The sequence below is a fragment of the Carassius gibelio genome, chromosome B4 (genome assembly GCF_023724105.1).
Source record: "Carassius gibelio isolate Cgi1373 ecotype wild population from Czech Republic chromosome B4, carGib1.2-hapl.c, whole genome shotgun sequence".
Lineage (NCBI taxonomy): Eukaryota > Metazoa > Chordata > Actinopteri > Cypriniformes > Cyprinidae > Carassius > Carassius gibelio.
In genome coordinates, this window is record NC_068399.1 from 645,734 (window position 1) to 673,536 (window position 27,803).

The following is a 27,803-nucleotide window of genomic DNA, read 5'->3' on the forward strand; positions in this document are numbered from 1 at the left end:
GACAATGTATCTCAACATCCCGCCATAAAACCGAAGAAGAAGATGTCTGCTATGCGTAAACAGGACTTTTATTTTGGCTTTGCGATGTGACGTCATAAGCCTGCACCGCGCTCTTGCATTTTTGTTTCTGCTGAACAAAGGTTTGTTTTTAATCTTTTAAAGTGTTAACATCAATACAACTTCTTAAAAAAAATTAATGTTATAACCTATCTAATAACAGTAACGAGCAGAGTTTTATAGTGAATCACATCCACACGAGTAACAGAAAGATGCGTCTTATTTAGCTCTCTTTAGTGGAACAGTACATTATAAACAATGTTTGGTGGTTATAACCAAAACAATATGCCCATAGCTCTTTGTCAAGACAGTAGTCTGAGTATTATATGATGATTTTTATTTATGTATTTTGCTTCATCTGATTTAGACTGAAAAAAGTTTGATTTTTGACTAGAGTATTTTATTTTGACCTGGAAGTTTGAACATTGTGCAAGTTGATGTTTTAAGATTGCATTTCAGTTTGTGAGAAAACTATGACTTGTTAATGAATTTTGTGTCATTCGTGTTATCATTTAAGAAAAACTGCAATAAGAAAAATTTATGCTGGCTTGTCTTGTTTAAAAAGTATTAATAATTTGGTCAGTCAGGTCAGAAAAGATTTTTGTTCTGGTGTTTGCTAAAGCGTTTCTAGGAGATTCTGGTGTTTGCTAAAGCGTTTCTAGGAGATTCTGGTGGTTGCTAAAGTGTTGCTAGGAGATTCTGGTGGTTGCTAGGCTCTGGCTGTACAGTTGCTAGGGTGCTGCTAGAGTATCACACACCTCTGTTAACAGAAACAAACATTGTTTGCACTGCTGTGATATGTTTGTTCTAATGTTAGGAGATTCTAACTCATAAACTTGCACTAAACCATTATTTAAACAAGCCAAGCAGCCATTTAATATTAATAAAGGATTGTTAGGATCTGATAATATTTGGCCGATTATGTTTTTCATGTTTTTTAGTGTCTTGACTTGGTGCCATGGACATTTAAATTTTTTTATTTATTTTTGTATTTTAAACAGTATATATGATTGATTATTTCATTGCAATGCAAAAGCCTATTTGTGAACACAACTGTTGTATATCAGGCCACACATTCCCAGAAACTATAGAAGGGCACTTGCTTTGGTGTTGCCCCCCTATAAATAATCTTCTAGATCCGGAGACACACTCTGAGCCCCAGTCCTGCACTAAACTCACCTGTCTTCAGACCTCGATGAGCTCGATCAGCTGTGTTTGGGCCGTTCTTCATACATAGCTTATTACATCTGAAATCAAACATCACATCCAAGAAGATATCACCACTCTAATCAGGATCTGATAATTCAGTTCTTCAAATGCACCTGTTGTTGATGATTAGTTTGGCTGGATTGAGTTATCTGAGATAACTGTGTGTTCATGGTTTGGTTTAAAAGGGGTTATGTATCGATACTCTTAGCCATGATCAGCAGTTCAGCGATTGGGTGGCGGCAAGATAACAACATAATGACATCATATAATTAAAAAAGACACCTGATGAAAAAACTTGACAAATTTCTGGACTTTTATAAAGAAACAGACAAGAGAACAAAATACATAAATGTTATAATAGATAAATTAAATGTGAAATGGTTTTCAACTTATTTTTATTTGTTTACTAGTTATTTATATTCATGATTTTTTTTTGTTTGTAAAGGCTTTACATTTTTATTTCAATGCTGTAATTAGCAGTTAATTACATTTTATATTTGAACAGATTTGTTAAGGGCCAAGATCATGTTATCTGCATCAAGCCACTCCCATAATAATATCTGTCATCACTCAAATTAATGCACGACTCTATATTATCTGTGTATAAGACTCAAATACATTTATTAAGTAATAATTTCATGACGAATAAATCTTTCAGTGAGTAAACCTGGCTGTGTCTATAGTATTAAATACTGCACAAAATGATTATATTATATTTAAATTCAGGCAACTAACTGGACCTCATCTACACACGCTGTTGCTCCTTGGACTCTTCAGTTGCTCCACTGCACACCTCGGATCACTTCCTCATTACTGCTAACCTAGCACTTACTCCTGAAGCGCCTCACACTCCAACGCAGGTCACCTTTCGCCGGAACCTACACCTACTCTCTCCATCTCACCTATCTGCTGTGGTTTCATCCTCTCTTCCTGCACTCTCTCAGTTTTCAGCTCTGGACACGAACAGTGCTACGGACACTCTTTGCTCCACTTTAACATCTTGCTTGGACAACTTTTGCCCACTGTTGTCTCGACCAGCACGCACCGCCCCATCTGCCCCCTGCCTGTCCGAGGTTCTCCGTGAACATCGCTCAGGGCTGCAGAGAGGAAATGGCATAAATCAAGAAACTCTACTGACCTCCGTGTGTATCAATCTCTCCTCTATTCCTTCTCTGCAAATGTCTTCACAGCTAAAACATCCTACTACCACAACAAAATTAACAGCTGTTGTGACGCTTGGACACTCTTCAAGACTTTCCCTTCTCTTTTAAATCTACCTCCTCCATCGACTCTTACAGTGGACGACTTTGCAGTTTTCTACACAAATAAGACAAGATCCATCAGTGACCAATTCTCCACACCACAGACTGAGGATAACTTCACAATGACCGACGCACACTCTTTATCCTCCTTCTCCCCACTCTCAGAGATGGACGTTTCCAAACTTATCCTGTCCAATCATCCTACTACTTGTCCACTTGTCCACCTCCTTTAAGCGATCTCTTCTTCAGTCATACCTTCACTTACTCACATTATCAACTCTTCTCTTCGGGTAAGCCCACTGCTCAAGAAACCATCCGTAAATCCAGCACTTCTTGAAAACTACATACCGATATCCCTTCTTCCATTCATTGCAAAGACACTTGAGCGAGCTGTGTTAAATTTTCAGCTGTGTTCAGCTTTCTATGTTCCTTGTAAAGAACAATTCTCCTGTACAGCAACCAATCTGGCTTCAAAAGTGGCCACTCAACTGAGACTGCTCTGCTCTCGGTTACTGAAGCCCTGCGACTAGCAAGAGCAGCTTCAAAATCCTCAGTACTCATCTTACTGGACCTGTCTGCTGCTTCTGACACTGTTAATCACCAGATTCTCCTGTCCACTCTCAGAAAGATGGGAATCTCTGGAACTGCACTCCTGTGGGTTAAGTCCTACCTCTCTGACAGATCCTTCAGTGTGTCCTGGAGGGGTGATGTTTCAAAGTCACACCACCTTGCTACTGGGGTTCCTCAGGGCTCAGTACTTGGACCACTTCTCTTCTCCATCTACATGACTTCATTAGGACCTGTCATTCAGAAGCATGGCTTTTCTTATCACTGCTACGCTGATGACACCCAACTCTACTTCTCATTTCCAGCCTGATGACCCGACGGTAGCTGCTCGCATTTCAGCCTGTCTGAGTGACATCTCTAGCTGGATGAATGACCATCACCTTCAGCTTAACCTTACAAAGACAGAACTCCTGGTGATTCCAGCTAACCCATTGCTTCATCTCAACTTCTCTATACAGCTGGGTTCATCAACCATTACTCCTTCGAGGACAGCCAGAAACCTAGGAGTTGTGATGGATCATCAGTTAAGCTTCACAGAGCACATTGCTACAACGACCCGGTCCTGCAGGTTTGCCCTATACAACATTAGGAAGATTAGACCCTTCCTGTCAGAGAAAGCCACCCAACTTCTTGTCCAAGCTCTTGTTCTCTCCAGACTGGACTATTGTAATGGTCTCCTGGCGGGCCAAGGGTGGTCTTCAATGAGCCAAAAAAAGCTCATGTTACTCCTCTCCTCATCAGGTTACACTGGCTACCAGTAGCTGCTCGCATCAAATTCAAGGTACTGATGCTTGCCTACAAGACGACCACTGGCACATCACCAACTTACCTAAACTCACTGGTTAAATCCTATGTGCCCTCCAGAAGTTTGCGCTCTGCAAGTGAACGACGCCTTGTGGTGCAATCCCAAAGAAGTTCAAAATCACTCTCACGGACCTTTTCCTGGACTGTGCCCAGCTGGTGGAATAACCTCCCAATCTCAATTCCTGAGTATTTACTCATTTTTAAGAAACATCTAAAGACTCATCTTTTTTCGCCAGCACTTAGCCAACTAATACTAGCACTTTTCCTTTTCTTATCTTTTCATAAAAAAAAAAAAAAAAAACACAAACACCTGGCTATGTGTTCTGTACTAGACTAACTGAGACTTGTCCTGGCACTTGTATACTGTTGTTGTTCTCTTGTTGCCCCGACTACTTCCATTGTTCTCATTTGTAAGTCGCTTTGATGAAAGTGTCTGCTCAATGATTAAATGTAAATGTAATGTAAATGTAAATTAATTTTTAATTGATTATTCTTTTTTTATTATTGTCCCTGGATCTGTAGGATACTCTTGTAATGAAGTAGCGGTGGCTGGGACAGATTTCAGTTCTGCTTAAAAAGATGCGATCTAATCCTGTTTACATGAAATAAGCCGCTCTTGAGCAGGTTTAAGCTTACGGACCTGCTACTATGACTCTGGGATGAGCTTCGAAGAACCAACTAGGGCTGGGGCAATATCGAAAAAAAAATTATATCTCGATATTGTCAAAATTTTTACGATATTCGATATATATCTAGATATGTTTGCATTTGCATTTAAATAATAATAAAACATGATTTTCTTTTGCCCATAAATTTTTTTTTTTTTTAGATTAAACAGCTTATTTAAGCAGTTAAAAAAAATCTAGACCAAGAGATCACTTACTGCTTTTTATTAAATTAATACATGTAGGCCTATAACTGAAGCAGTGCAAATTAAGTACAGTAAGTGCATCCTGTCAACTTTTTAGTGCATGCAATTCATAATTTATACTTTGCAACCGGGATAAGTATTTTATTTAAATTTTTTTTAGTTTTTAAGCTAAGAACACAAGTCTGTCAACTGTCTGTGGTTTTAAGAGAAGCTCTGTGGCATGAAACTATGTTCCTACTGAGACTAAAAACCCTATTAGATGGGGAGCTAGTTGCTGAAGCACATAGCTATTTCTTATATATAAATGAATCCCAAAGACTTTTGCATTCTCTCTGTCTATATATGGAAACTGGTAAACATATCAGTGAAATTCCCCAATAGTAATTCCAAATGGCCATAGCCTATGTTTCTCTATTCAAACATCAGCGGTCGAGTAAATGCATTTATTTTGCTATCACAAATGCAAACAATGGGCCCCTGTTTTATAGGGAGCTGATTGAGACTTAGTTCTGTCTGTTAATTATTCTTATCTTAACCACACAGATAAACTCCTGTGAAGCGATTGAGATCCTCGAGAAACTGTTATAAAGATGGCGTTTATTAAAGAGGAGAGTGAAGACATGAGGATGGAAGAAGCATTCAGAGGCCTACATGAAGATACTGAGACACAAACGAAGATGGCATTTATTAAAGAGGAGTGTGAAGACACGAGGATTGAAGAAACATTCAAACATAAAGATACTGAGGATCAAACAGGTCTGTTTTCAATCTCAGTCTTTCTTCGATCATTCTGCATCATGAATCTCTTTATCTCTAATATTTGCCTCATGACTAAATTAAAGACATGTCATTATGGGTAGTTGCACAGCTCCGGTGTATTGTAAACAATGGCAACAATATTGCTTTACCAATTTGAGCCTGAAACAGACCGAGAGAATATAATTGATGAGGATTGAGCAGAACGTATGCAAACACAGGACTTTTCAGAATGGGATGTTTTTATTGTTTGTTCCTGTCTCATAAATTTGACATATGCTGGTATTTTTAAATACTGCTGCTGTTTATGTTAGCTTTTGATATACGGTTTTATCCTTATTAAAGCTTTAGTCGCCAACAAACATTAACATTCAAAGTTTGCTGGTGAGTTTAAACAGAAGTTTGTAGCCGTAAGTATTTAGTATTAATTAGCATTTAGCTATTTGACTAGTGGAGCTAATCAGCATTAACTGCTACATAAAAATAAAGAGAGAAACTATTAATGGAAAACACATCAACAAATAATAAATCATACTTACAGGTTGTGGCCCATAAATAACAGCTTCAATTTTTAGAGTGGGAACTTTACTCCATTTTAGTATCAGTATAAGCTTTTGGGTTAATCTGGGGTTCTGACAAATAATACTGTCTTTCAGATCTCACTACCATTTCTGTATTTTTAATATTGTACAGTTAGGTTTGGGGTTGGGGTTGGTGTATGTCTTATTAAAGACTCAACCCGCAGTAATATCATGCTTGTTTTGGCAGCCCTTTTGCTCACTCTGGATAAGTACAGTTCTTGAATAGAAGGGAGGGTTGTACCGATGATTCGCTCAGCAGTCCGGACTACCCTCTGTAGTCTTCTGAGGTCAGATTTAGAAGCTAAGCTGAACCAGACAGTTACTGAAGTGCAGAGCATGGATTCGATGATGGTGGAGTAGAACTGTTTCAGCAGCTCCTGTGGCAGGTTAAACTTCCTCAGCTGGCGAAGGAAGTACAACCTCTGCTGGGCCTTTTTTTGTTTGAGTTAATTTGAGTTAATGTGAATGTCCACGTTAATCCTGAAGTCCACGATCATCTCCACTGTTTTGAGGGTGTTAAGCTCCAGGTTGTTGAGACTGCACCAGACAGCCAGCTCTTTTACCTCCTGTCTGTAAGCAGACTCGTCACCGTCCTGAATGAGGCCGATGAGTGTGGTGTCGTCTGCAAACTTCAGGAGCTTGACAGAGGGGTCCTTAGACGTGCAATCATTAGTGTACAGGGAGAAGAGCAGAGGGGAGAGAACAGAGCCCTGGGGAGCTCCGGTGCTGATTCTACGGGTGCTGGATTTTTTCAAACCTGTAGTAAAACTCATTCAGATCATTTGCCAGTTGTATATTCTCCACAATGCTGGAGGACAGAGTCTTGTAGTTGTTGATGTCTTTCAGACCTTTCCACGCTGATGCGGAGTCATTGGAAGAGAACTCAATCCTTAGCTTTTCAGAATAATTCCTATTTGCCAATCTGATCTCCTTTTCCAGTGTGTATTTGGTCTGTTTATACATGACCCTGTCCCCAGTCCTGTAAGCATATTGTTGTAGGTTTAGTGAGTCCTGGTAGGAATACAAGTCTTCAGAAACTGATTTAAGATGTTACATTCTCTGTGAGCTCGTCCAGATCATTTGATGCAGCTTCAAAAACACTCCAATCGGTGAGGTTGATACAGGCTTGTAAAACCCACTCTGTTTCATTAGTCAATCTCTTTAAAGTCCTTTATACAGATTTAGCCGATTTCAGTTAAATTTTTTAGCTGATCAGAGAGTCCTAAAGCTAGAAAGTATTCTAAGCAGCCTTAAAGGCATTGCATTATAAATATACTTTATTTGAATGAAAATTTCAATAATATGAACTCCGATAAGCCATATTTTAACATAGTTCTGTGTTTAGTAGTTATGTAGAATCAATGAAAGCTGTTAAATCTGTTTATTCAAACTGCAGCAATAGGCAATTCCTGGGTTTCTTCTTTGGGGCATATGTGGAGTTTCCACGAGAGAGCGCCCTCTGGAGTTTGGATGGAGATTTACTGCTGTTCACAGATCTGTGCTTCTCTGAAATATTTTTAATATTTTGTAACTGATTCAGAGCAGAGACTGTAAAATTGGGGTAATATGGACATATTTTCTTGACCTGGTAAGGACTGTTATCTAAAATTCCTATTTTGCTACATGCTCTAATGCATTAAAGGGTTAGTTCACTCAGATAGCAAATTTATGTAATTAATAACTTACCCTTATGTTGTTTCAAACCCGTAAGACCTCCGTTTTTCTTTGGAACACAGTTTAAGATATTTTAGATTTGGTCCGAGAGCTCTCAGTCCCTCCATTGAAGCTGTGTGTACGGTATACTGTCCATGTCCAGAAAGGTAAGAAAAACATCATCAAAGTAGTCCATGTGACATCAGAGGGTCAGTTAGAATTTATTGAAGCATCGAAAATACATTTTGGTCCAAAAATAGCAAAAACTATTTTACTCTTCTCTTCCGTGTCTGTTGTGAGAGAGAGTTAAAATCAAAGCAGTCTGGATATCCGGTTTGCAAACGAATCATTCAGTTCACCAAATCGAACTGAATCGTTTTAAACTCTTCACATCTCTAATACGCATTAATCCACAAATGAATTAAGCTGTTAACTTTTTTTAATGTGGCTGACACTCCCTCTGAGTTCAAACAAACCAATATCCCAGAGTAATTCATTTACTCACAGTTCACTGACTGAACTGCTGTGAAGAGAGAACTGAAGATGAACACCGAGCCGAGCCAGATAACAAACAACAGACTGACTCGTTCTCAAGTGAAGAACCGGTTGCATCGGTGTTCGGATCACCAGTAGTTCTTTCGGACAGTTCGATTCAACAAACTGGTTGAAGAAAACGGTTCACCGGTTCTTTTGCGCTCGATGTAATGGCGTCATTTGCGATGATTGCCCTTGATTCAAGCATTCGGTTTACCCACGCTCATAACACTAGCACAGAATCAGTTCAGAATCAATCACCAAAAGAATCAGTTCAGTTCAGACGTGTGTCAGTCTTCTTCACACTGAATCACACATGTGCAGTATCATCAGCTCCTCGGTTCACGAATCGGACACGTCTGACAGAAACGGTTCTTTATCTAGCTCGGCTCGGTGTTCATCTTCAGTTGCCTGGGTGATAAAGTGGAGCATAGCATCCTGCAGATGTTGTCTGGCAGGAGTTCTGCTCCAACTCTGCTGGGGTGCAGGCCATCAGCACAAAAAATCCTAGGATATTCTATTGGTTATTGTCATAGTGTAAAGAACAGAAACTGCTCTTTGTTAATAATTGTAATCTTTTCTGGGACCTGTCAAGTTCCTCGACACTGAATCATTTATTTTTGAATCTTGCCTTGTACACAGTTTTACTACTCATGGTTATTACTAAACTAGTCAAACTTGTTCAAGGGTGCATTTACCAAAAGCATCAATAAATGCCTCTACTGTCGTGTCACAACCTTATCAGTCTAGAGTTGGAGAGGTCAATGTCAAAAGAAAAAATTAAAGAATAAGGTACCATGATTTAAACCGCTGTGTTCTCCCTCTCCTGTTGGGAGCTCACAATATTCACAACAGTGGTTCTATATATATAAAAAAATGAACAGAAAGAGATTTAGGTCAAAATAACAAACAAAAGTGATTCTGACAGATAGGGGTAACTGTAACTTGCCTTACAAAGGAAATCCCAAGTAAAATACAGGAGTCTTTCCTTACTCCCTAGCTAACTCATAAACTGAAGAAAACAGTTTCCCAAATAAATATGTCAACCCACATCCAATAGCTGTCAGGTAGTCATAATCACCGGTTACCACGCTCAGCAAAACTCAATCACTGCCAACCATGCTCACCAGATCCCAATCCCCTGATTACTGATCACCACCACCTGTCTCCATTCATCAAGAGCGCTATATCCTTGCAATCTTCCTGCACGACTTTCACCTGTGATACCTTTCTGTCTCTAGCTCCAGCATACTGTTCCACAATCTCCTTGACTCTTGTGCTCCATCGTCTCTGTGCTCCTCTGTTCCCCTGGGATCCCATGGAAAGATAAAAGTAACTCTTTGCTTAACCCCTTACAATTCCCCACTTACTGAACTGGACTCGTTGCTCTGCTCCCTTCTAACCTGCCAGTTGTAAATAAACCTGCTGTTTTTGCACTTACAAGTGTATTTGAAGACCAAGCTATACAAGGACTGGGGATGGAGCCCTGAACGCAGTGAACATCCTCGAAGAGCTGGTTGCCACTCTTGAAGCTGTGCTCTCTTTATCACGGAGTGAGCAAAGGTGGCATTTATGATCTCTGCTCAAAAGGCGGGCTTTGCTCTGGGCACGATCCTTCGATGCTTTTGCAGCCGACTTTGAGGAAGTCTGTAGCCAATCTACTGTCTCACTGTCAGTCACCAGTCAGCTCATTTGCCCTTGTCAGGGCACTTCCTCAAATTATGACTATTCCCTGCAGTTCCGGACAAAGGCTGCCACTAGTGGATGGAACAAGGCAGCGCTGTTGACCGCTTACACCAGGGTTTGGACCTCCAGATCCAGGCCATGATAGCCATATATGATGACACAGTGGACTTAGAAAACTTCAAGCAGAGGGCCATAAAGATTTCTCCATGCTTAAATTCCTCCCAACCCATCGAGACCGCTCATTCACCAGCCTCACTCACAGCCTGTAATTCTTGAAACTCGATTTTCGAAATTTGAATTACACTAACCCATTGTACAGTTCCTCAGTTACATCATCAGTGCCGATGTTTTTCAGGTGGACCGAGAGAAGGTCCAGGCCATCCGTGACTGGCCATAGACTTTCAAGGAACTCCAGCGATTCCTCCAATCTGCCAACTTTAACCGCAGATTCATCCAGAATTTCAATCTCCTCTAAGCCCCTCCTCTCAGTTCCATGCTCTGTCGATTACCAGAGTCCCTATCCTGAAACCGGAAGGTCAGGCCACTTTCAAGAAACTCTAGGCCTTCTGCACTACTCCCATCCTCATTCACCCAGATCCCCAACGCCTCTTCCTGGTGGAAGTGGATGCCTCTAACACCGGCATGGGAGCAGTGCTGTCACAGTACCTTGGAGAGAGCCTGTTTCCAGTTAAAGATCACCTACCATCCTGGAGATAAGAACCTCAAAGCTGACTCCCTGTCTCATATCCGCTCTCCCAAAGAACACACCAAATCAGAGCCAATCCTTCCTCAAGCCATCCTTGTCAATCCTATCCAGTGGACTCTGGAAGAGCAGATCCATGTTGCCACCCTTTGTGAATATGCTCCACTGGGAGGCCCAGAAGAGAGAACCTTTGTTCCATCCTCCTTGTAGCTAACCCTTTTGGGCTCCCTGCTTTCTCAGGCTCTGGACATCCAGGCAGCCAGCATACTCTCTCGTTCCTACAAGCTCGGTACTGGTGGCCCAGTATGTCCGCCACTGCTTAGTCCGCGATATCTCAAAGACTCCACATCACCTCCCCACTGGTAAACGGATTCCTTTGCCCATCCCATGTCATCCATGGTCCAACGTCAGAGTCGACTTTGTGACTGATCTCCCAAAGTCCAAATGGTTTACCTGCATTTTTGTTGCAGTCAATCAGTTAACAAAAGTCGATTGATTCCCGTCAAAGTCCTTCTCATGGCCATTGAGACAGCCGAAGCCCTGTTCCAGCATGTCTTTCACAACTTTGGTATCCCTGAAGATATTGTCTCCGACCATGGGCCACCATCCATTGTCATATAGTGCCTGATACTAAAAAATATATTGATCAATGTCAAATAATGTTCTTTGTCTTTTCTTCCTGTGGAGAAACATCCCAGCCAGAAACTACAGTAGTTTACTATGAACTAAATGAAAATTTAATTAAATACAATTTATTGTGTAAACAAAAACATATTATATAAAGGTCATAAAGTTAAGTATTCATCAACTTGAGTTCATAAGCAATTGCTTGGCATAAATGTGCGCCATTCATTGATTGCCTGATAAAGCCTGGTTTATACTCGCTGCGTCAGCAGGAGCACAAAGCTGTGCACAGCAAAATAAATTAAGCGAATATTGAGGAAACAATTAATGGTTTTCATGTCAAAGTGAAGTAAAAGACCTCTTCTTAAACCAAAGGTGGACATGTTGGTATTCTTATGAGGAAAAAAAACATGCAACAAACAAGCATCTGAAGCCAGCCACAAAAGTCAAATTACAGATAATACTACTAATGAGAAAGAACAGATTGAATGTTAACTTCTTTCATTTCCATAAAACTGTAACAAAAAATCACATGACCAACTAAGGAAGTTAGTCGGAAAAGAACCACCAGTGGGGGAAAAAAGTCTGTAGACCTGGCTTTGATAATTGCCAGCTTGGAAGTACTTGGGATGTGTCCTAAAGAATGCAAATAATTAACAATATTGACAAGAGGTTCTGAGACAAATGTTTAGTTGTTTATTGGGTATAGAATCTAGCACATGCGGTTGGATTTGATGTTTTACTGTCTTAAGGCTTTCATGTGTTGGTGCCGTTAAATTGGTGTTTTCTTGTTTTTGTTTCCTTTCACCTTAGACCTGATGTCACTGAAAGAGGAGAGTCAACACTTTAATGAAATGGAGAGAAAAATCTGTATCAGAAATTGTCATGAGTTTATGGCCAGGGAAAAATCTTTTACTTACTCACCTACTCAAAAAAACAGAAACTAGATTCCTTGAATTCCAGATGAGAGTTCACACTGGAGAGAAGCCTTATGCCTGCCAGCATTGTGGAAAGAGTTTCATTCGAAAAGACAGCCTTAAAGCCCACATGAAAATTCACAGTGGAAAGAAGCCTTTCACTTGCAAACTGTGTGGGAAGAGTTTCTCACTAAAAGGAAATCTTAACATTCACATGAGAATTCACACTGGAGAGAAACCGTTCGTATGCTTACAGTGTGGGAAAAGTTTTAAACAGAAAATCTACCTTAGTGCCCATGTCACGGTTCACACTGGAGAAAAGCCTTACGCCTGCAAACTGTGTGGGAAGAGCTACAAAAGGAATGAAAATCTTAAAATCCACATGAGAATTCACACTGGAGAGAAGCCCTACACCTGCAAAGTGTGTGGGAAGAGCTTTACACAAAAAAAAAAATTCACACAGGAAATCACACTGGAGAGAAGCCGTTCAAATGCTCTCAGTGTGGAAAGTGTTTTAAACAGAAAAAGTATTTCAATGGCCACATGAGAATTCACACTGGAGAGAAACCGTTTGTTTGTGATCAGTGTGAAAAGAGTTTCAGGTGTAAAGGACACCTTGATCTTCACATGAAGAGTCACTCAGGAGAGAACTGTTTTATATGTCACCAGTGTGGAAAGAGTTTCTCACACAAAGGAAACTTTGAGAATCACATGAGAGTTCACACTGGAGAGAAGCCTTTCACCTGTCCTCAGTGTGGAAAGAGCTTCACAAATAAAGGAAACCTTAAGATTCACATGAGAATTCACACTGGAGAGAAACCTTACAAGTGTGCTCAGTGTGACATCAGTTTCACACATCACACAGACCTGAAACGGCATGTGCAAACTCATGCTAGAAAAGAAATAACAAACCTCATGTCATACTGAGTAAAATGGCAATTACGATGATCATCTGCACATTCACTCTGAAGAAAGACAATTCAGTTGTGATCAGTCTAATTAAAACATTGCATTAACACATTCTTATGAAAAATAATGTAAATGTGGGATCCTGATTGTGTTCTTTGTTAATCCTATTCAGACAGGATTAGTTTTACATAGAGAGGTGGGATAAAGTAAGTGTTACCCATCTAAATGTGCCATCTCAGTAATTATGAACAATGTCATTCTCAAAAAAGATCCAGAATTATCTCAGGTAATGCTAAACCCATGCGAATAGACCAGCTGTAAATATGTACATAAATACTCTTTAAAAGTAGCTTTCTGTGGTTTTTACATGTATGGAGGCACTTGAAGAAGCATTCAATTTCATTCCAGGCAGTGGGATAAGTCTGTGGGAAACCTCAAGTGTTCTCAAGCCTTTGACAAAACTTTCCATCTTTTTATTCAGAATGTTGCTGTTTTATGAAACTTATCCACATTCAAGTGTTGTTTGAAAAAAGAATGTGTAACGCTATAATAAAAAAAAAATATTAAAATAAAAGGTTCTGTTCTTTCATTTGATATGCTGTATGTTCAGATGTTGATACAACTGAAATTCTGGGGGCCATGAAACCTTTGTGAAAAATGTATAAAAATGCTGCCTCTGGCCGGCAACTTTTAAAAAAGAGCTGGCAGGGAAAGTTAAAGTACAGTTAAAGGTGTATTGCAAGTGTAAAATGGCTAAAATGGAACAGTAGTATACCTTAATTTCATTTAAAGAAACTTTCAGCATTTACATAATAGTATGTGCATAGTTTAAAACGAGAAATTAGATACTGCATAAAAAGGTAATTGGTATAAAAGGGACAATGAATTCAATCTGAAATGGTAGCATTAAATGTAACTAAAGTCCATGAATGGCAATACACAAGCACAAGTGAAGGATTGTTGGCAAAAATCAAATTCTGATAATGGCTCAAGTATGGTGGTCAAGAAAGCTCAGCACGATGCAAATTAAGAAGATAAATGCAAATAGAAAAATCACCAGCAAATTAAGAAAACATCTTAATCAGTTTGACAACATATGTGCTGCAAATACTCGCAATACAACCAAAAACATGCTGCAAAAACAGAAACACTGCAAATATTCGCAACTCAACCAAACACAGGAACGCACTACAAGTTGGACACTGCAGACACCAACATTGCTACAACTTTAAGATTCTGACCTCCATCCTTATCAAGAGTACATCGTGACAGATAATAATTCAGAATGATTCAATTTTCAATTCCTTTCAAGTTTATTTTTATAGCGCTTTTTACAATACAAATCGTTGTAAGGCAACTTTACAGAAAATTATGTTTCTACAATATTTAGTAATAGCTTATAAGTGGTGATTGTCAGTTTGTGCACGTTTGACAGAATTTGTAGAAAAATTAATACAAGACGTAGTCAGCCAGATGATGAACATTATTAATATATAATCAGGGTTAGCATCATCTGGGGTCCTCTGAGGGTCAGCATCATCTCTTCTCAGGTGTTCTGGGTCCAGACTGGAGCTTGTGTAAATCCTAGTTACCATGGGATGTAAATCCCGTGGCAAAACATAGAAACAAAATAGAGGCATCATTAGCATAGCTGCTGATCCAATAAAGTAAAATTAGTTTAACCCAAGCTAATGAATAAAAATGCACATTTGATCAGATGCAGCTACACTCACAATTAAAAAGATACATTATTCGAATGCTTGGCGAAAGAGATGTGTTTTTAATCTAGATTTAAACAGAGAGAGTGTGTCTGAACCCCGAACATTATCAGGAAGGCTATTCCAGAGTTTGGGAGCCAAATGTGAAAAAGCTCTACCTCCTTTAGTGGACTTTGCTATCCTAGGAACGACCAAAAGTCCAGCGTTTTGTGACCTTAGGGGTGCGTGATGGGTTGTAACGTGGTAGAAGGCTAGTTAGGTACGCAGGAGCTAAACCATTTAGGGCCTTATAGGTAAGTAATGATAAATTGCAACTGGAACTTAATAGGTAGCCAGTGCAGAGACTGTAAAATTGGGGTAATATGATCATATTTTCTTGACCTGGTAAGGACTCTAGCTGCTGCATTTTGGACTACCTGTAGCTTGTTTATTGAAGAAGCAGGACAACCACCTAGAAGTGCATTACAATAGTCCAGTCTAGTGGTCATGAATGCATGAACTAGCTTTTCTGCGTCAGAAACAGATAACATGTTTCGTAGCTTGGCAATGTTTCTAAGATGGAAGAATGCAGTTTTTGTAACATGGTAAATATGCTTTTCAAAAGACAAATTGCTGTCTAATATAACATCCAGATTTCTGACTGTAGAGGAAGTAACAGTACATCCGTCTAGTTGCAGATTGTAATCTTCTAGATTCTGTGTAGTGTTTTTGGTCCAATAATTCATATCTCTGTCTTATCCTAATTTAATTGGAGAAAATTATTGGTCATCCAATCTTTTACATTTTTAACACACTCTGTTAGCTTAGATAATTTAGAGGTTTCATCTGGTCTCGTTGAGATATATAGCTGAGTATCATCAGCATAACAGTGGAAGCTAATTCCGTATTTTCTAATAATATTACCAAGGGGCAACATGTATATTGAAAATAGAAGGGGACCTAGGACGGATCCTTGTGGCACTCCATATTTTACTGATGATAAATGAGAAGACTCCCAATTTAAGTAAACAAAATGGTAGCAATCGGACAGGTAGGATCTAAACCATCTTAGAGCCTGCCCTTGAATACCTGTATAGTTTTGATAATGACGAGTTAATGATATTGAGAAGCGGTTCTTCGGCTACAGGTAACAGCTCTTTCAGTAATTTAGTGTGTACAGGATCTAATAAACATGTTGGTTTAGATACAGTGATAAGTTTATTTAGCTCTTCCTGTCCTATGGTTGTAAAGCAATGCAGTTTATCTTTGGGTGCGATGGATGAAACTGAAGTGTTAGATGCTGTAGAATCTACATTCACTATTGTTTTCTAATGTTATCTATTTTATCAGTGAAGAAATTCATAAAGTCATTACTATTAAACGTTGGTGGAATATTTGAATCAGGTGGCGTCTGGTGATTTGTTAATTTAGCTACTGTGCTAAATAAAAACCTTGGATTGTTTTGGTTATTTTCTATGAGTTTGTGTATATGCTCAGCCCTGGCAGTTTTTAGAGCCTGTCTATAGCTGGACATACTGTTTTTCCATGCAATTCTAAAAACTTCCAAGTTAGTTTTTCTCCATTTGAACTCAAGACTACGAGTTTCTTTCTTGAGAGAGTGAGTATTACTGTTATACCATGGCACAGTACGTTTTTCTCTAACCTTTTACAATTTGATGGGGGCAACAGCTTCTAATGTATTAGAGAAAATAGTGCCCATGTTGCCAGTCATTTCGTCTAATTCATGTGTATTTTTGGGTACAAATAGCAGTTGAGATAGATCAGGCAGGTTATTTGCGAATCTGTCTTTGGTGACTGGAACAATAGTTCTGCCCAGACGGTAACGCTGAGACATATAGTTAATATCAATTAATATCAGTGATACAAGGAAATGATCGGTAACATCATCACTTTGAGGTACGATATCTATATCAGTAAGATCAATTCCATGCGATATAATTAAATCTAGTGTATGATTAAAATGATGAGTGGGCCCGGTGACATTTTGCTTGACTCCAAAGGAGTTTATTAGGTCAGTAAACGCAAGTCCTAATGTATCATTTGTATTATCAACGTGAATATTAAAATCTCCCATGATTAGCGCCTTATCAACTGTGACTAGAAGGTCTGAGAGGAAATCTGCAAATTCTTTTAGGAATTCTGTATACGGCCCTGGTGGTCTATACACAGTAGCCAGAGCAAGAGATACATTAGATTTCTTTTGCATGTCTGACAGAGTAACATTTAGCAGAAGTATTTCAAAAGAGTTAAACCTATATCCTGTTTTCTGGGTAACATTGAGAATATCACTATATATTGTTGACCAGTCTGACGGGGCTCATGCTTATAACAGTAGTTTGGTGGAGTAGACTCATTTAGACCAAAATAATCATTTGGTTTTAGCCAGGTTTCAGTCAAGCAGAGTACATCAAAACTATTATCTGTGATCATTTCATTTACAATAACTGCTTTAGGTGTGAGTGATCTAATATTTATGAGCCCAAACTTTAAAGATTGTTTTTGATCATTTACTTTACATATTTCTGGTTTAATCACAATAAGATTTTTTCTAGATCCTACATTAAATTTATATTTTGACCTCACTAATCCAGGAATGATGTAAAGAGGATGATAGATAGATTCATAGATTTTACTTCATTCCAGAATATCTACAATGAAACATCCTCCTTCTGTTCCTTCCTTCAGTGAATGAAGATGTATCATATCTATCACAAGTACAGTATGGAGTACCACAAAGCTCAGTACTAAGCACGTTCCTTTTCACACTTTACATTTTAAAAAATAGGAGATATCATGAGGACACATGGCGTTAGCTTTCAATGTTATGCTAATGAGACTCGGCTCTATATTTCTATGAGACCTAATGAAACATACAAATTCACAAAACTAACAGAATGCATAGTTGATATAAAAATACTGGATTACTAATAATTTCTTACTACTAAAAACTTGTATGTGGCATGACCAATGATTTCATGAGAAAATTCTACTGAGATTCTGGTCTGTCTCTTATGAGTTCATCTGTTAGATCACCAAGTCTGCATGTCTTTGATTTATTCCTTAAATCACTCAGATCAGATTCCTTAAATCACTCAGTCAAACAGATGTAAGCCTCTACTGTATAGTTTCACCAGCTTTCTCATGTTAAATTGTGACATTCAATAGTTACTATTTGTTTGTGAACAAATATCTGACGCTATCGGTTGTGCTTTCGGTACTGGAGGGAAAAAAATGTATGTACTATGTATTTTTGCTTAATAATGTTATCGTGCACATTTTATATCACCAAATTTTTCTAATTTGCGATATTATTAAGACGTTTGTCTGTGAGATCTGCGAGATCTCTCATGGGCACATGCATAACTGTATGAAAACTCCCACTTAATACAAAGAGTGATGATGGCGGAGACAGCAAAACGTTCCAAAGTGTGGTTAAACTTCACTAGAGTTGATGTAGACTAAACAGGTTAAACAAGCCGTTTTAGGAAGGTGTGGATGAGTCTAAACTTTCATTAAGAGTATTTCTTTGGGTTTGTAACTTTAGGGATTGTATCTATGCACAAACAGCTTGTAACACTCCAAAGAGAAAGGAAAACTTGAATTCACATCATATGACCTATTTAACACTTATGTAGTTATATAGTTACTTATATAGTTACGTATAGTTATCACATTTGATTGCAGACTGATCACTCTCGTATACATCCAGGGCTTATTTCGACATTCTGACAATGGAAACATGTCAGGTACAAATGTGATTAATATATAACAAAACATTTAATCAATGTTATACACATCGGTCCAGTGGTTCTTCATAACATGCTTTCAGAACCAGTGTACAGCAATGTTATGTTGTTATCTGTGGCTATTTTTATTCCCTCCAGTCCAACTCTGTGTATAGGTCTTAAACACTCTGCTCACAGTTTCATAGTGTCGTTTGTAAAGCATTTTAGTTGTATTGTATGGAATTTCTTAGCTACAGTGTACATGGGCTAACCCAAGTTTCTGAGGATGTCAAAAAACATGGAAGACTTGACTTAATATCTGGGTTTCCTTTTCGAAAACTTCTTGGGACAAATACAGAAAATGATAAGTCCACACCATCCCCTATCACAGGTTATCCGACAACTCTCAGAAATGGACAGTTCTGTGGCAAATGCTACTTTGAGCCAATCCCACCAGGTTTTATTGAAGTTCGTCAGTTCTGTGGGACTGTTATAGGTGCCACTAGAGTTAATCTCTCAAGTATGGGAGATATCTTTCAAAACTGGATGCTGCATTGGTTTAGTAATGAGTATTCTTCAGTGTCAGGAGAAAGTTTATGTGATCTACAGAGAATATAAACGCATGAAGCCTTTCTTTCACTATCCAATAAACTCCATTCAGATAGGGATCTTTTAGATGAGTAACCTCTCACCTAGCTCGAAATACGTAGAGCTGAATGGAAATGTAACGAAGTTGGTGAGGTTATCATATCAAGGCTGATTTGTTGCAGTCACTTTACAGCACATGGAGTGATGTATAAAGAGCATGCTTTTCATTTTTGAAATCAATTATTCAAATTTATATATGTACAAAGTGTTGGAGTTGTTACAGAGTGTTTGTGTACAGAATGGAAGATGTTGTTGGCCACTTCTTAAGGTAATCTCAATACCCTTGCTGTCACTTGTATATTTATGAATATTGAGGACCCCCTTGTAAAGGAGATTATTCATCTCAAGGATCTTATCCTCTTGATAAATACAGTTTCATTATCAAGCAGCAGGTGACTCCAAGTCAGGACTGAGTGTCCTGGGAAATAAGAGAGCTGTTCAACACTGATATGGTCTCTTATTCATGTAGTCTTAGGAATGTTTATTGCAATTTAAGATTTAATATGTTTTTTATTATTATTATTAACAGACAACTATGAGGAAGGAAAGAGGAAGGTTCGAGAGGTTGAGGTTCAATCGGACATTCAGTCAGACACAGAGGAACCAGGCCGAAAAAAAGTCAGACGCAAAAGGTAGGTGAAATGTTTTTGGTGACATTTGTTTTGTGTGGTTGTAGAGTAAAGTTTGAATTATTATTATTATTTTTAATCTTTTAAAGGCCACACTCTCAACTTTTGAGCTCTTTTTCGATGGACTCTGAAGAAGAGGATGCTCTACAGCAGGATAGCACAGGTTTTCCTGCGGCTCCACCAGTCCAACAGTTTAATCGACCCACGAAAGAGGTCACCTTCAAGACGATATCCCTGGCAGAAATGCTGACCAGCAACCACACCATCTGGCAACCTGAGGATTTGACATATGAATGTGAGTGAAGTAATTCATTTATACATTTTTCAGTTTTGTTTAGATCTCCGGTACATCCCAGAGATCTATTTTTTTTAAAGTGTATCTGTTTTTGTTATTATGTAATCTCACCAGCTCCACAAGAGCCTACAAGATCTTTGTTTCCAGAGAGTGGTGTTTCTTGGAACAGTGTTCAGCAGACACCTGAAATCAGTGCCTGTAAGTTGGCATAGGCTAAAATCTTATGACATATATATGAATGAAAGGTTAGCTTTAAACCCCTTGCTTTAGTAGAAAAAAATACATATAAAAGTTACAATACTTTTCCTTAAGGTCTACACTCAGCACAGCCTGAACAGACTCAGTTGCACAAACAGCAGAGGACTCATCAGTCTCCCACTCCTGAACTTATTGTCTGTAAGTACAGTATGTTATTAGTGATGTGTCATTCATGATCGATTCATTCCATTTGAATAAGTCTGTAATATGACTCGGGAACACTGAGTTGTCTTAGCAAGGGATTTGTTCATTTTGTGTTGATCACACGTGCATCATCCTGTTGTTGTTGTTTTTATTTACAGGAAACAGAAATGATTAGGTGAACTAATTAATCCTGTTTTCAGGACACACTGCATAGCTTCAGCTTATAGGGATGTGATGTGACAAAAGAGCAAAGGACTTTCTGTTCCTCATAATACATAATATTGGGTATTACATTCTTTATTTCAGATTTTACATTTTAACTGAATTCAGAAGATAATTAAATGTACGAAATGACTTGTTTACGGAAAGATGTGTTCATTTTGATCAACACGATTCAAGGAGTGTAAATAATGTTTTGGCTCATTTGTGTACATTATATTCATATAATATATCATGAAATACAAGGAACTATTTGTATTTGTATTTAATTAGTAATTGTAATTAAATTTATTAAAATGCAAATAGCACACTAGATTGGTAAATGTTTGCATAAAAGTGTAAACTAATTAATAATTCTGTAAAATTTGTAATAAAACTATTGTGCCAATCCTAGTACAAACCTATATATTGAGTATGTGGTAAACATTTCTTAGTTGCTTCTTCCTGTGAGAGATACAGACAGAAGGTACAAGAGTCTACACTGAATTACATGACTGATGCATTTAATGTCTCTCCATGCTGTTGCCCTTTTAACCATTGTTCACATTATATTATCTTAAATTACCATTCCAGCTCTAATCCGTGAAATGCTGACAAAGCAAGAAATGATTCTTGATCAGCAACAGTCCATTCTGCGCATCCTCAATGCAAAGCAATCCCAGGACACCGATTATGTGATTGAACACGGACTTCTGCCAGTCAAAGACCTCCTGGCCCTTAATATGTTGGAGCAGAAGTTACGAGCAGTTGATTTCAAAGAAAAACTGGTCAGTTGAGTCAAAAAATAAAACAATCTTGTGGAAAATGTTACATTAGTTTATACTGTACTTGCTGCAATTAGTGCGTATCACCTGAAGAAGTTAAAATCCACTCAAAAAAATTATAATTTCCATATTTTTTTTTTACATCATGTTGTTCCAAGTCTGCATGAATTTTATTCATCTTCAGAACACAAATTAATATTTGTTAAAAGATTTTTCACCAAAAAAATTGTATATTCCAAACTAAATTGTTTAAAATCAATACAACATTAAACACATGCAATTTGAGTAAGAATAAAACAAAAGACGAATGAAAATTGCTGCATCGAAACGATCGAATAAGGATTGTTTTGATGCAGCCTTCGTCTGCTGTTTAGACACTCAAAGTCATGGTTCATGTGCATCTGCACTAGTGTCAGCAAATCTTCATTTTTGGCTTAGCTATTTCTTTAAATGTCATCGTATTAAATTATTTATGTTGATTCAGAACAATGCTGATATGTTTCAAATGTTGTTCTTTTTGGAGTGTTAAAGTTATTAATGTTTAAACGATAAAAGGCTATTTTTCACCTTCTTTGTATGGATACTAACTGCTGAAAACATTCTACACTTGTCTTCATTTGTGTTCTGAAGATTGAATTTTAACAGCAGGAGGGTGGGTAAATGATGACAGAAATGTAATTTTGGGGGTGTACTGTTTTTATCTGAAGTGTAATCATGATATGTTTCTCTTAGATTAATCATCTAGGACTAGTTGGAGGGTTTGATACAAAGGACACTGTGTGGCGAACAATGCAACGAACGATTTCAAATGACTTGGCCAAAAGCATCAATTGGAGAGGGGTGAATGGAAAAATATCCCTGGCGGCCTTGCAAATAAAGGATGTTGTTATTGGTAAGGATATCATACATTCAAATTTAATTTCTTAGAGATTCTGTTGTATGCATAGAGAATATCAGAAAGTTTTAACACTGTTTCTACAGTATTAAAGGAACACTCCACCGTTTTTTGAAATAGGGCTTATTCACATTATTTCCTACATTTAGATAGGTGGGCAAATGCATTTTTGTGTCAGTGCATGCATTGTTTTAGTTTGACTGGGTCGGCGTTAGCTTAGCTTAGCACAATGAATGGAATCCTTTGTTGCCAGCTAGCATGGCCGGAGTAAAAGTGATCGAAAAAAAAAAAAACACCTAATTACTTCTTGTGGCCTGCGTATTCACAATGAGTACAAATAGCGATCCAGATTAACACTAGGCGATTTCCTAGGCAGATATTGATTTGGGACTATATTATGGGGAAGCACAGGCGAAGCACTGCTACTTCGGCGCAGAGATATCACGCAACACATGAAAACATCAACTCTATGTGAATACAGGTATAATATGGGTCGATCTATACATGCGTCATGATTAAAATAATCACTTACTCTGTGGACAGCTGTCCATTTGGTCCATTCGGCGTGGGGCGTTTTTTCCAGTTCACTTTGTCACACCGGAAAAAAAAAAATCGAGTACTGCAGAATGGATCAGCGCCTTGAAATCCTCTGTAGATGTGACACACACAACTACGGGAACACTCATCTTGATCTGACGTGTTGAGCCTGGTCATCAACTCTCTACAGCACAGACACTCTATTTCCGTCGGTTATAGATTGGCATATTCCCCCACATTCACACCACCAGTTCATGTTGGCTCTCATCCTCACGTCCTCAGGCTGTTGAGCGATCGCAACTAATACACGCGCATATAAATTTCACTCGCGGCTGGCTTGACGGTGTTTTTCTGAAGTGCGGCTGGCTTGACCGCAGTCTCCTACTGTCGTTCTATTTCCAAAGCACGCAGCTCGTCTTCTGTAAACTCTGGTTCAAATAGGTATGGTTCTGGTTCTTGACTGTCTGAGAAGTCACCCTCTTCGTCTCTCTCAAAATCAGCCATGTTCATCGCCATTCGTGTACTGTAAGGAAAATAGCCAGGCAGCTACTATTCACGCCGGTATGTTGACGGAAGTCGTGGGATTTCATGTGTTGCGTGATTCTCTGCGCCGAAGTAGCAGTGCTTCGCCTAAGCAGCAGTGCTTCGCCTGTGCTTCCCCATGATATAGTCCCAAGTCAATATCTGCCTAGGAAATCGCCTAGTGTTAATCTGGATCGCTATTTGTACTCGCTGTGAATACGCAGGCCACAAGAAGTAATTAGGTGGGTTTTTTTTATTTTTTTGATCACTTTTACTCAGGCCATGCTAGCTGGCAACAAAGGATTCCATTCATTGTGCTAAGCTAAGCTAACGCCGACCCAGTCAAACTAAAACAATGCATGCATTGACACAAAAATGCATTTGCCCACCTATCTAAATGTAGGAAATAATGTGAATAAGCCCTATTTCAAAAAACGGTGGAGTGTTCCTTTAAATCATGCCATCAGTAAAGTGTTATCAGGCTTCATTTGAAGTTTCTAGTAGTGTTTCAGGTTTGTTTAGTTGGGGTCTGAGCTCAACTCAGGACAGTGGCCCTCCAGGAGCAGAACGGGACACATTGTAAACCGTAACAACCAATCACAGCGCACCATTCCACACATTGTTAACCATAAAAATGTACCTTTCCACACACTCTAGACGGAAATGGCAGCACTTTGAATACACTCCACATCCTAGTTTTTATCAACTATAATTTGTACTTTTGGATCAACAAACAGGCTGCATGATAAATCTCATGTGATGGTCATGCACATCTCGTCAGTAAAGCCGGTTCTGTGATTAATAGTACTGGAAAGTCCCCATCACGTGCTTTCAGATGGATCGACATATAATATATAGAGACGTAGATTACCGATTATGAACATGATATTGCGTAGCTTGTCCGTGTTAGTGTTTTTATTAATGCCATTTATGTTTTTGTTAAGACAGCACATAGCACTAGTCAACTAAATGAATGTAACATGGCAAAGATGAATGCACTTTTGGAAGTTGAATGTAAGGGAATTATCATTTTGGAATTTCTGTGGTTTAACGTGATACTCATTATTATGATGACATTTTCTTTTATTGCTGTAATTAATTTATAGCATTAATAAGATGACCCGTTGAATTAATGTAGAAGTGATGACTGATGAATGTATGTTTAGTCCAGTCCCTGTATCTAATATTAGCATTGACCAAGTTCAGAGGCTGTCAGATGTGGAACTTACTATGTTGTGCTTTTACATCTTTTTCAATATGAAAAATAACTTTCATATTGATTCAATCGATTTATTGCATTTTGAGAAAAAAAACTATCATGGATTTATGTATTGCATTTTGGGGAAAAAAATATACAATTTTATAATAAATCTTTAAAGAACAAAATGGATTTGAAACAGAAAATAGTGGTTTTCACATTGCCACTTTCTTGGTAAAGAAAACAAGTGAATCCAAATGGATTTACTGTGTTTTGGAACCAAACTCTTAATTTACTGTTGTAACCGTGTTTATTCACTTGAGTTACTTTCACTCAGTGAAGTTATGTGTTTGCTACACAAAGTATTTGAGTTAAACCAAGGTAATATTTGTTTACAGTGTGTAGAAACCAATTACCTCAATTAATTTGTGTTTGACCAACATGCACCTCTATAATAATACCAAGACAGTTTTCCTCATAAACGAAACTGAAATACTTTGTGCCGCAGAAACATAACTTGTGTGAATATAACTTGTTTCCAACAGTAAATATAGTCACATTTCTCAATATATGAGAAGTGGCCATTCCTAAGAATTTCTGTAGATGTCTGACAGGAATAAAGTCAGTCTGGTTAGAAACGTGTGAAGCTGATAAAGCTGTTTGTGCAGTTGTTTAATCCTAATTTGCTGTGATTGGGAGAGGTTTAATGTCTCAGTAAAACCTTTTCAACTAAGGTGCTGAAGTCAGTTGTATGCGTCATTTCTATTTTTTTTTTAATTCTTGTTGTTTCTGTAGTTAATGTCCTTCATTTTTATACTTGTGTTCATTAGATGCTGTCCGGAAGAATGTCTTTTCATCGACGGCAACAAACAGTGAAATTGAAAACGTGATGAAAAGATGGCTGCACCTGGCCTCAGACCGGGATGGAGGAAGGAAGAGGCGCCAAAAGGACTAGTCTACATGCCAAGATGATTTGAGCTGTTAGCTTATGTTGTAATGATCAGCCAGGTAGGATGGGTGACCAGATTTAAGATAGGGTCAGATTTTACTGTGGGAGATCTGTAGGTGTTTAGAGAATGACACAACAGAGAGATACTTTTCAATAAGGATCATGTATTTACAATATTCCCGTGAGACTTTAAAACATCACAATGAAGGCAGTTAAAAGCATACAGTCCTAGAGTGCTGAAATGACCCCCAGTGTATATACAGTCCAAGAGAAGTGACCATCCATGATGCAACGGTGAGACAACAAACTATAGGTCAACATTTTGGATATATTGCTATTTTATGTTTTTGCAAGAAGTCACTTATGGTCATCAAGCCTGCACTTATTTAATCAAAATTTTGATATGCTTTAAAATACATTTTTATACAATGCTGATTTATTAACAATGTTGGAAACCTGGGATATTTTTCACCTGTGATTATTTGATTAATAAAATGTAAAAAAATAAGTTTATTTAAAATATAAGTTTTGTAACAGTTCACACTACCGGTCAAAAGCTTGAGGTCAGAATTATATTATTTATTTAAGAAAATGGTTTTTATTCAGCAAGGATTTGTTAAATCGATAGAAACAGTGATGGTAAAGATTTATATTGTTAGAAAACATCTCTTTTTTGAATAAATGCTGTCCTTTTCAAGTTTTCACTTATCAATGAACGCCAAAATAAAAAACATTACGCAGCACGACTCTTTCCAGCACTGATAATAAATCATCATATTTTCATGATTTCTGAAGATCATGTGACACTGAAGACTGGAGGAATGATGCTGAAAATACAGCGGAGCATCACAGAAATAAACTACACTTCCAAGTATATTAGAATTGCAAAACATTTTTTCTTCTGTATTTCTGATAAAATAAATGCAGGCTTGATATGCACAAGACACTTTCACAATGCTGCATAATTATCAAAAATGGTTACATAATAAATTCCTTTGACTTCACCATTTCGCCCACCTGCACTTCACATAACAGGCCACTTGGGCTTCTTTATTTATGATAGTTTGATGTAATAATAGTGTACCATACATAAATAGAAGAGAACTGAATGCTGATAACCATTACTGTGCCTTGCACATAAAGTGCTGCTCATCTTTACACGGTCAGTTTAACACCTACAGATCTCCCACAGTAAAATCTGAGCCCATTCTAAATCTGGTCTCCAAACCTACTTGACTGATCATGACAGTGTTGTGATGCATTCTTTCCACGTTCATTTCCTGTGCAATTGTAATGCAGTTGTAATATTTCCTATTGATAGTTCAACTTAAAATAATTAAACCGTTAGTCTTTCTTTGAAAAATATGTGAAAAATTTAAATCGTTCATTTAAACTGCTTTATAATTAAATTGTTTGTCTTTTTTTAATAAAAATATGTGAATAAATGGAAACAGTTCATTTAAACAGCTTCATTGTCTTTATTAGAGTATGAAAGCATGTATACGCCACACACTCCAGTTTCTCAGTCTACTCCGAGTGGGACACATCTGGGACACAGCTATTGATTTAATAATGATCTCTGGGCCACATCTGGGCCACACTCATCTTTCTAAGAGCATGGTATATGGGCCAGATCTGGGTGAGGACCCAGGAGCACACAAGTGGGACAGACTAATTTTGTTATCTGGGTTGAGGCAAGCAGTTGTATGTTTTGGCGCCATGTGGCGTTGATTTCATGTTGCTTTATTATTGGCCTGTGAGTAGATGTGGCTTGTAGCAGCAAACACACACTGTGTGATGATCATGCTGAACTTCTGACTCTCTCAGATTATTGTTGTTGGTTGCAAAAATGTGACAACAGCCATCTTTGGACCTCTCACTGTACGACATAAGCCCGAGATTTTGTAGGTGATTAGAGAATGACATAAAAGAGAGATACGTTTCAATAAGAACTATGTATTTACAATATTCGCATGAGATTTTACGAACAAAGTCCATTGCACCATACCCTAAAACAGTGCAAAAGTCTGCTGAAATGTCCCAATATGAGTGTCCCCCAGTGTATATAGAGTCCAAGAGAAGCGATAATCCAGGTGGTTACAAAGGTGAGACTGGTGAGTACTAATATGTATCTATTCGGGGTAAAAAGGGTACACTTTTGGCCCCTTT

At 38.1% G+C, this 27,803-nt stretch overlaps 1 protein-coding gene across 1 annotated transcript; it reads left to right on the plus strand.

Moving 5' to 3' along the window:
* LOC127956169 (uncharacterized) lies at positions 1 to 27,098 on the plus strand. Its single transcript, XM_052553920.1, has 9 exons — positions 1 to 140; positions 5,314 to 5,526; positions 19,754 to 19,856; positions 19,943 to 20,148; positions 20,263 to 20,346; positions 20,461 to 20,544; positions 21,343 to 21,536; positions 22,266 to 22,425; positions 25,516 to 27,098. Exons 2-9 carry the CDS (start codon positions 5,361 to 5,363, stop codon positions 25,638 to 25,640), a joined length of 1,122 nt encoding a protein of 373 aa, XP_052409880.1. The 5' UTR covers positions 1 to 140; positions 5,314 to 5,360; the 3' UTR covers positions 25,641 to 27,098.
* The last annotated feature ends 705 nt before the right edge of the window (positions 27,099 to 27,803 follow it).